At 43.6% G+C, this 9,530-nt stretch overlaps 1 protein-coding gene across 4 annotated transcripts in view; it reads right to left on the reverse strand.

Annotated features, from left to right (window-relative positions):
• Nucleotides 1–8,725, reverse strand: part of LOC144595265 (E3 ubiquitin-protein ligase SH3RF3-like) — a 258,681-nt gene extending 249,956 nt beyond the window's left edge. For all 4 annotated transcript variants that reach the window (XM_078402549.1, XM_078402551.1, XM_078402550.1 and 1 more), the window contains exon 1: nucleotides 7,262–8,725. In XM_078402549.1, the coding sequence (XP_078258675.1) occupies nucleotides 7,262–7,618 (357 nt within the window). In that variant the 5' untranslated portion in view covers nucleotides 7,619–8,725. The remainder of the gene's footprint in view (nucleotides 1–7,261) is intronic.
• Nucleotides 8,726–9,530: the final 805 nt, after the last annotated feature.

Raw genomic sequence — 9,530 nt, forward strand, 5'->3', positions numbered from 1 at the left:
CATGGACATTCTGTAGAAATTATAGCTGTGAAACCCAATTTGACAGATTCAAGTATGAAGTTCTGCAAAGCACATGGATAGATTTGAAGAAATTGTACTCATGATATAACTCTGGAGAGTGACCGCAAAAAAAGAGTGCATCTGGAGATTTTCTGTTGGGGAGATTTAGTTTAGTTTAGTTTAGTTTATTGTCACGTGTACCAAGGTACAGTGAAAAGTTTTTGTTGTGTGCTAGCCAGTCAGCGGAAAGACTATGCGTGATTACAATCGGGCCATCTACAGTCCACAGTGTACCGAGACATGATAAAGGGAATAATGTTTAGTGCAAGATAAAGTCCAGTAAAGTCTGATTAAAGATCGTCCAAGGGCCTCCAGTGATGTAGATAGTAGCTCAGGACCACTCTCTAGTTGTTGATAGGATGGTTCAGTTGCCTGATAACATTACCCCATCTGCATTGGAATTCTGTAGTAGAGGACTTCACATTTTGAGCATCAAATTGGAGGAGATAAAACGGATAACTTCACTTGGAAGGAACCCCTGTGTTTCTGGATATTGCAGGACTGACATCCTTTCAGAAAGCATAACGTAATGCACAAGAATGACAGATTAGTGAAATAAATAAGCACTCAAATTTGGGATAACATTTCATTTTGTTTTTAGAGATACAGCGCAGAAACAGGCCCTTCAGCCCACCGAGTCCATGCCAACCAGCGATCAGCCATATACTAACACTATCCCACACGCTAAGAACAATTTCCAGGTCAATTAACCTACAAACCTTTACGTCTTTGGAGTGTGGGAGAAAACTGGAGAACCTGGAGAAAACCCAAGTGGTCACGAGGAGTACGTACATACTCATATGGACAGCACCCGTAGTCAGGATCGAACCCAGGTCTCTGGCACTGTATGGCAGCGCCACCGTGCAGCCCAGTGGCATTTAACTTCTAAAAACATCCTTCTCAATTCTCAGTTAACAATACTTTTAAACATTCACTCAAAATGCATTATGAATTACTGGGTGCATTAATGAATAATAGAAAGTTCTATGTACCTCATTGGCTTGAAATTTATTTTCACAACTTCAGACAGTGTTATGCAAATGATGTTGAAAATTGACTTAACCTGGAGTACAGCAACTGCCTTCAATTCCTATCGTCATTAGCCCCAAATGAAAAATGTGACTCCTTGTGGGATTTTTGTTTCCCAAAGCACCTTAAAAATCAGCATAAATCTTCCCTTGATGATGCCAAATTTTCACACAAAATGCACCTGCAGTAAGATTGCCAACCTCATTAATTTAATAAAAATAGATCTTCATAACCTTGCAAAACATTACGATTTACTGGAGACACAAGGAACTGCCAGTGTTGGTTTACCAAAAATGACACAAAGTGCTGGAGTAACTCAGCAGTTCAAGCAGCATCACTGGAGAACATGGATAGATGACATTTTGTGTCAGGACCCTTCATCTGACTTTTCCGAAAGTTTTTCCCCTGAAACCATGTTATTTAATGGGGCAACAGTCAAACAGCATTTTTAGTCCTCATTGGGGTCTGTGACATCCTGCAATCTCAAAACACAACCTCGTACATACCTTGGGCAAAACAGAGAGAGGTCCCGACCCAAAACATCTCCTCCATTCCTTCCACACATGCTGCCTGACTTGCTGAGTTCCTTCAGCACTATGTATTTTGCTCAAAATCGCAGCATTTCCTTTGTGCCTCACACATACATTTCTAGCTTCTAGAATTGTTCCCGACAGTTGCGGCCTCTGCTACATCCCACAGTTTGCTGCTCACCACTACATTGCGAAAGTTACTCAAACTCCATACTCAAGGAGAAAAGACGGTCCACGCTTCCCTCAGTCCACAAAAACAGGCAAACAAAAGCAAAAGAAAATAGCAGGCAAAGGCATTTCCCTGCATTAAAATGCTTTCCCAAAATCAAAGACCGCATTTGCATCCTTACAGAGACTGCCCTGGGTACCTCCTGCCAGAATAGCTTAGCGATAGTAACTTGCACAATTAACATGCCTTCAAACTGTCCAATGTCCAATAGCTTGCCCAATGTTCCTTGAATGCCTTCCACCATTCCACTTCCATCACTGCTGGGCAGCAGTAGCTCCCGGCGAGCCATGACCGTACCTGCGCAGCAGACCTGGCTTGCCCGCCGCGGAACCGGGAACCAACCTGGAGTCGTCCAAGGCTCATCTCCTGCTCGACCCTGAAGGCCCCGAACTGGGAAGAAGGGTGGAGGAATTTGACGACGGTGGTGGATGCTGGATAGGGGGCCGTTTCAAAGATGGTGGCAGAGGGATTAAATGATCAGTGCCGCCATGACAATGAGCCTTTAAGGCCAATATAAGGCTGCACTCTTGAGAACTTTAAAACTTTGTGGGCGCCAGAAACATGGCAACTCTGTGTACTGTCTCAATGAAGTCCACTGTTACATTGCATTTGTTTCACTTTTGTACTTATCTATGATTTGTGCAGATCTATAGTATAATTTTACTGGATTGTATGGAAAGCAGAGCATTTCACTTTATCCAGGTACATAAGTAAAGTGACAATAAAATATCGGCATAATCATTGCAGCATCCATTTATTCTGTAGCATCACACCCAGTGGCAGGAAGAAAGTTGCTTTTTTTGCAGTTTGTCACTTTAGGAACTGGCTGCAAAACACAGCAGCTACCGGACTTAATGCTCACAGTTACACGGGATTGTTATGCTGAACTCACCAAAGTCAGTTTCTGTTCAATGCTGCACTTGGAAAACCAGAAACATCTGTGATCTTCACAATGAAGTCCTCAATCTTTCACAAATCCATTTAGGGTGATCTACAGTGCTGTCTTAACACCATTAAAAGATGGTAATGCAATTTTCTAGCCTTTGTAATAACCTTATAAATGTCTCAAGGCATTTCATACCAGTGTTATACGAACTTCTACACAGAGGGTGGTGGGTGTCTGGAACATGCTGCCAGGGCTGGTGGAGGCAGATATGATAATGGCATCTAAGAGGCTTTTGGAGAGGCACATGGATATGCAGAGAATGGAGGATATAGATCACGTGCAGGCAGATGAGATTAATTTAACTTGGCAGACTCAAAAAGTTGGAGTAATTCAGCGTGTCAGGCAGCATCTCTGGAGAAAAGGAATAGGTGACACTTCAGGTCAAACCCCTTCTTGCGGTTTGAAGAAGGGTCTCAACCCGTAGCGTCATTGATTCCTTTTCTCTAGAGATGCTGCCTGACCCGCTGAATTACTCCAACTTTCTGTGTCTGTCCGGTTTAAAGTAGCATCTGCAGTCCTCCCTACAGAGTTTAACTTAGCATCATGTTTGGCAAGGACATTGTGAGCCGAAGGGCCTGTTCATGTGCTGTATTGTTCTGTTCTATGTAAAAGGATAAATTGGATAGATGGTCAAAGAGGCAACATTTAGTGCATGTCTTAAAAGGAGGAAACTAGTGCAGGAAGGTGTAGGGAGCCAATTCCAGAGCCTCGGCCTGTGGTAACTGAAGGCACGATGCCAGTAAAGGAGTAATTAAAATCATGCTTGGATGAGTGGAACTGAAAGAGGACAGATGTCTAAGAGACAGGGGAGAAGATTACACTGAGGGAGAGGCTAAACGGTCTTTGAAAACAAGGGTGAGAGATTTATAATTGAAATGATGCTTATTCAGGGTGCAATGAAGGTCAACAAGCACATTGGTGATGGGTGAATGAAACTTGGGGCCAGCCAAGAATCAGGCTGTAGAATTTTAGACAACCTCAAGTTTATATTGGAGGCTGACCAGAAAACTGTCTGAGCAGTGAAATCTAGGAATTACAAAGACTAATGTTTTTATGTCTTCAGCCTTGACCCAAATACAGCCCAAGATGACAATCCTATTCATTCCAAACCACACACTACCCAGATCCTATTTCCTGACATTAGCACAATTAATCCCAATTTATGGAGACAGTCTATTCAGATGAAATAATTGCTTTAAAGCAACCTCAAAATGCGATTATGCCAACAAATGAAGGAATGCTGTGGGCCTCAATTAAAACAACATAGTTGAACAGAATGAAATAAATTCAAACACACACCCGTCACCAGCCATGCTGTGATGAAAGGGGAGGAGAAAGGTTTCTCTAAAGGTCAAAAGCAGATTCACACATATCTGTCAATCTCAGACTTTATTACGAATTGTCATAGTCCAACTCAGGCTGCTGTAGAGTAAAGATGTTACTTACTGGATAGCATGCAAACAGATACCAAAGTATGTGCAAACAGTTGAAATAATCAAGAAGTGATCTAATAATATTGCAATGACTAACTTTGAACTCAGTGGGAAGAACAGTTGCAACATCTTAGTTCATAAGTAATAGGAGCAGAAGTCTACTCAAGTCTACTCCGCCATTCAATCATGGCTGATCTATCTTTCCCTTTCGACCCCATTCGCCTGCCTTCACCCCATAACCCCTGACACCCTTCCTAATCAAGAATCTGCCAATCTCTGCCTTAAAAATATTCATTGACCTGGTCTCCATTGCCATCTGTGGCAATTAATTCCACAGATTTACCATCCTCGGACAAAAGAAATCCCTCCTAATCTCCTTTTTAAAGGTACATCCTTTTATTTTGAGGCTATGGCCTGTGGTCCTAGATCCTCTCACTAATGGAAACATCCTCTTCTCATTCACTCTATCCAGCTTTCACTGTCCAGTAAGTTTCAATGAGGTCCCCTCATCCTTTCTCTGAGCCAGGTGAGAGACCTGCCAAATCAATTTAATTCTCATCAAAAATTAGTCAAGACAATGAACAGTGTGTTCCAGGTTTTCCTGCCCAACTCATTGTTTAGCCCTAAACCCCCTTGTCCAATAATTCAGCTAATTTATCTCACAGGCAATAGTGAAAAAAACATAGGGTGGGATTTCACATTTGATCTCTTGCCGACACATTAATTGATTTCAGTGAGAGCAACAGATAACATGTTGCATTTGACACCAGTGCCCCAAGACCGATACTGGTGGTACATGTAATTGGTCATCCAATTACGAGCCGAACGAGGGTTTGGCTACAACCTCCTCTGTGGTCAAGAAGCTTCCTAACAATTGCTTTTAATGCTCATTGTTCAGCTGGGGGGAAAAGTGCCTGAGAACTGCGATCTGACAGAACAAATTTAAACCCTACATCCAAAATAGTATTGTACTATAAGTGAATCAGATACAAGGAGCCCTCTCACAAAAGTGCAATAAATGTTCACATTGTATTGCAATATATTTAACAGATTTTTCCCCCACCAGAAAAAAAAGATTTTGCCCTTGCTCCAGAAAAGATACTTTGCATAGTTCAGTAATTACTCCAAAATGTGAAATTAGTGTGTTACCTACTCTAATATCAATTGATTATTTGGTCCTTTCTCCAGCATAACTTCAAATAGGGTCATAATGAAATGAATTACTTAAAGATCAACAATATTTTTGCAATATTTGACCAGTGAGTATTTAAAAATAAAATTTTAAGTTGTTTGTGCAGTTCAGTTTCAGAGAAAGTAGTAAAAATTAAGGCAGGTAACAAAGAAAATGAGCTTCCAACCAGATTTAAGAATATCATGGATCATGTACTGCACAATTGCAATTGGAATAATTGAAATCAAATAGTGCTTCAACTCAACCAACTCCCATCTTGCCTGTTTTGATTACATTTAGAGTAAATGTAATCAAAACAGGCAAGATGGGAGTTTGGGATCCCATTAAAAAAGATAACATGCCTGCTGCCTAATTCAAATGTGGATGATGAAATGGATCCATTGCTAATACATCCCAAACATTACAATTATCAGTAGCAGATGTGGCAGGTCTGTCACTGAACCATAAATCATCTTCTCAGAAATCTAGGGGTAAAACTACTATGACATTTCAATCTTAGTACTGATAATAGCCACTGCATGTTTTCTCTAAACAAAATAACCATTAGAAACATTGCAAGTAATGCATATTAAAAAAATTACAAACTGTGAGTTTTAGTTTCGATCATCCGAAATCACACTTGTTGGTCTCTGCAGATGGATTTTTGCAATAAAAGGTTACGAAAAGTGTTGGAGTATCTAGGCGGGTCAGGTAGTATTTCTGGAGAAGACGGATAGGTGACATTTCCTTCAGACCCTCTAGCTCTGAAGAAGGGTCTCGACCCAAGTGGCCACCTGCCCATGTTCTCTAGAGATGCTGCCTGATCCGTTGAGTAATTTCAGCACGTGTCCTTTTCTGTATTAACGGGCACCTGCAGTTCTTTGTTTCTACATTTTTGCAACAACTTTGTCAATTGTAATTCAAGTTAACATTTTTTCCTAATGTATCAAACATTTTCTACGTGCATTGTCGCATGTGCTACTTTTCATAATTGAAACCTGAAGAGAGTGCAACTGCGTGATTGCAACAGATTATGTTTTACTGTTACTAACCTTTAGCCAATGGCTGCTGGCATGTAAACATAAACTAGGCCACCCATTTATCATTATTGTTCCTTCATGCACACCTGATTCCTTCAGAGGGACATTTATACGATGGGGAGGGGGGGGGGGGGGGGGGTAGGGGATGGGAGCCTTCCCAACCCACATCATTTTCGTATTACATTCCAGCTCTAGTATCCTGTTTCTCTGGATGCTTTTGTGGGTTTCATTGATACCAAATGGCAATTTTCTGACTGAACTGCTGAAAACATAACACCAATCCAGCAGATTGAATGGGTCACTTATGTCTCAATCTTTGCAAATTACTGAGACACTGTCGATTTCATATGAGATGTTGGACAATTCACACTTTTAATCTATGACTAAAATTATTTACATTTTTATATTAAATAAGACGCTTGTACATAAATATCATCTGATACAAACAAGTTCCTGAAAGTTCCGAAGGGGAAATATACAGAATGACTAAAACTGGAATACCTGGGAAGTTGGAAACTGGAATACCAGGGTAACTGAGTCAAACATTACTAAATCAGTTAATGAAATTAACTAAATGTTAATGAAAATGAGATATATCTCATGAAAGATCTGACTGAAGGGACAAACCCCAAACTTAGGCATTTCAAGCTCTCGAACATCACACAAGAGAACGTACTCATAAATTCATAAGTTATAGGAACAGAATTAGGCCATTCGGCCCATCAAGTCTACTCTGCCATTCAACCATGGCTGATCTATCTATCTCTCTCTGGTTACAACAGCACGGTAAGTAGTAAGATGATTGAAACCGCCAGCACATTACCTTTCCCGGAGAACTGCGATTAGTCGCGGCATAATCTTTCTGGGTTGTCCCCAAGGAGGTTGAAACGGGGCAAGCTGCACTGCCCGGGCCAGAGGTCAGGGCTGACCGTCCATTTCTCGGTCTCTGTTTAATCCCATCCAGTAACCTCACCAGCAGTATGTTGGCCGGCAGCTCGTCCACGCCGCAGTCCACCAGGATCCTGCACTCGGGACACCGCAGCTCGTTCCTGGAGCTGACGATTTTCTCCAGGCAACGCTTGCAGAAGGTGTGCTGGCAGGGCAGCACCTTGGCCGTGGTGTCCAGCCGCTCCAGGCACACCGAGCACTCCAGCAGGTCTAGCAACGAAGACTCGTCCATCTTGAAGCATGGATCTGGGGGGGGGGGGGGATGAGGGGTGACGGGGGGTGGGGGGGAGTGGGGTCGGGGAAGAGGCAAGACTTCTCTCGCCTGTTTTACATCCTCCACTAAGCCAGATGCCGGTGACCTCTGAGGCCCTGCATTTTGGTTGGGTTGGGGTGGGGAGGGGAGGGCTGAGAAATTCAGAAGCCCCGAGCAGCAACCGGTCACAAGCCGCTTGGTGCTGGGAGCTGGCAGTGTGGAACCATCTCCGCCACCACCTTTCACCACATCATCTCATCAGTCATTGTATTCACCACCGATGCTCCAAACCACTGAAGTCCCAGATCTCTCTCGCACACGGGAAGATTATCTCCTCTGTGCAAGTTCGAGAAGTCGAATGGCGCGGATGCAACATAAATACTGATGGTATAAATTATTATTTTTTAAAAAAGAGCCAAGGAGAATAATTCGAATTTCTAGTCCGCCCAAAAAAACGACTGTGTATCTTTCACTGACACTTGCAGATCCGACCCGACCCAAGAAATCTTCACCAACTCACTCAGGCCCACGATTCAGCTGGGATCTGTTTCCTTAAATCCCCTTCGTCTTTAACCCGATCAATAACTTTGTCACGTCGTAAATTCAAAATGATCCGTAGCCCATCACAATACAAGGCACTTGGAAAGATGCGAGAAATCAGAGCCTTTACAAAGAAAATATCTGTCTTCCTCTCCCAAGTTTCCCGTGCTGACAGGACCACGGTCTTTAAAATTGTGAAATGAAATATATTTGCCCCGTTAAGATCAGGCGTTGCATCTCTGTGGCTTCGACCCCCGGCCCCGGGGTAGCTGGAACCTGCAGTATCGATACTAATTGGAAACAGGTCAGACCCTGGACGACAGCAGCACCGACATTGCACCGCCGGCTTCAAACTCTGCAACAACTCCTGGCGCCTGGGGTCAGCGATCACAGGTCGGTGCGAATCCTCGCGGGTGATAATCAGCAGCAGAGCGGCAGTGAACCAGTCAAGGAGCCGGCGTGAGGAGCGTGAGGACCGGACCGCTGCCTCCACCGCGGTCTTTCCACGCTCCCGACAACATGTCAATTTCTCAGCCCGCGTGTGGATTTCTTCCCTCTCAGTCAGAGAGAGCGGAAATGCGTCCAACAGCAATCGACTTAAAATGAACCAAATGCTTGGTCGCGTCGCCCTCTTGAGGAGAAAGAGGAGGGTATTCCAGACGTTGCAGTCTGAAGAAGGGTCCACCCCGACCCGAAACATCACCTGTCCATGTTCTCCGGAGATGCTGCCTGCCTGACCCGCTGAGTTACTCCAAGACTCAGTGAAACATCACAAACTTCAGTCTGAAGAAGGGTCTCGACCCGAAACGTCACCCATTCCTTCTCTCCCGAGATGCTGCCTGACCTGCTGAGTTACTCCAGCATTTTGTGAATAAATTGATTTGTACCAGCATCTGCAGTTATTTTCTTATATCGCCTATCCATGTTCTCCGGAGATGCTGCCTGCCTGACCCGCTGAGTTACTCCAAGACTCAGTGAAACATCACCTATCCATGTTCTCCAGAGATGCTGCCTGACCCGCTGAGTTACTCCAAGACTCAGTGAAACGTCACCTATCCATGTTCTCCGGAGATGCTGCCTGCCTGACCCGCTGAGTTCCCCCAGCACTTTGTGTCTTTTGTTTTGTAAACCAGGATCCCTTGTCATTCAGGATCATAAACCAGGATCCCTTGACATTCTCAATTGGCACGAAGGTTTTACTGGGGGGAAAATACATCAAAGGTGCATTTATCAGTCTGCCTGTTAATTCCGTGTGTTCGTTATGTGAAATATAAAACACAACGTGCTGGAGTAACTCAGCGGGGTCAGGCAGCATCTCTGGAGAATATGGGTAGGTGATGTTTCGGGTCGG

Source organism: Rhinoraja longicauda, chromosome 7 (genome assembly GCF_053455715.1).
Source record: "Rhinoraja longicauda isolate Sanriku21f chromosome 7, sRhiLon1.1, whole genome shotgun sequence".
NCBI lineage: Eukaryota > Metazoa > Chordata > Chondrichthyes > Rajiformes > Arhynchobatidae > Rhinoraja > Rhinoraja longicauda.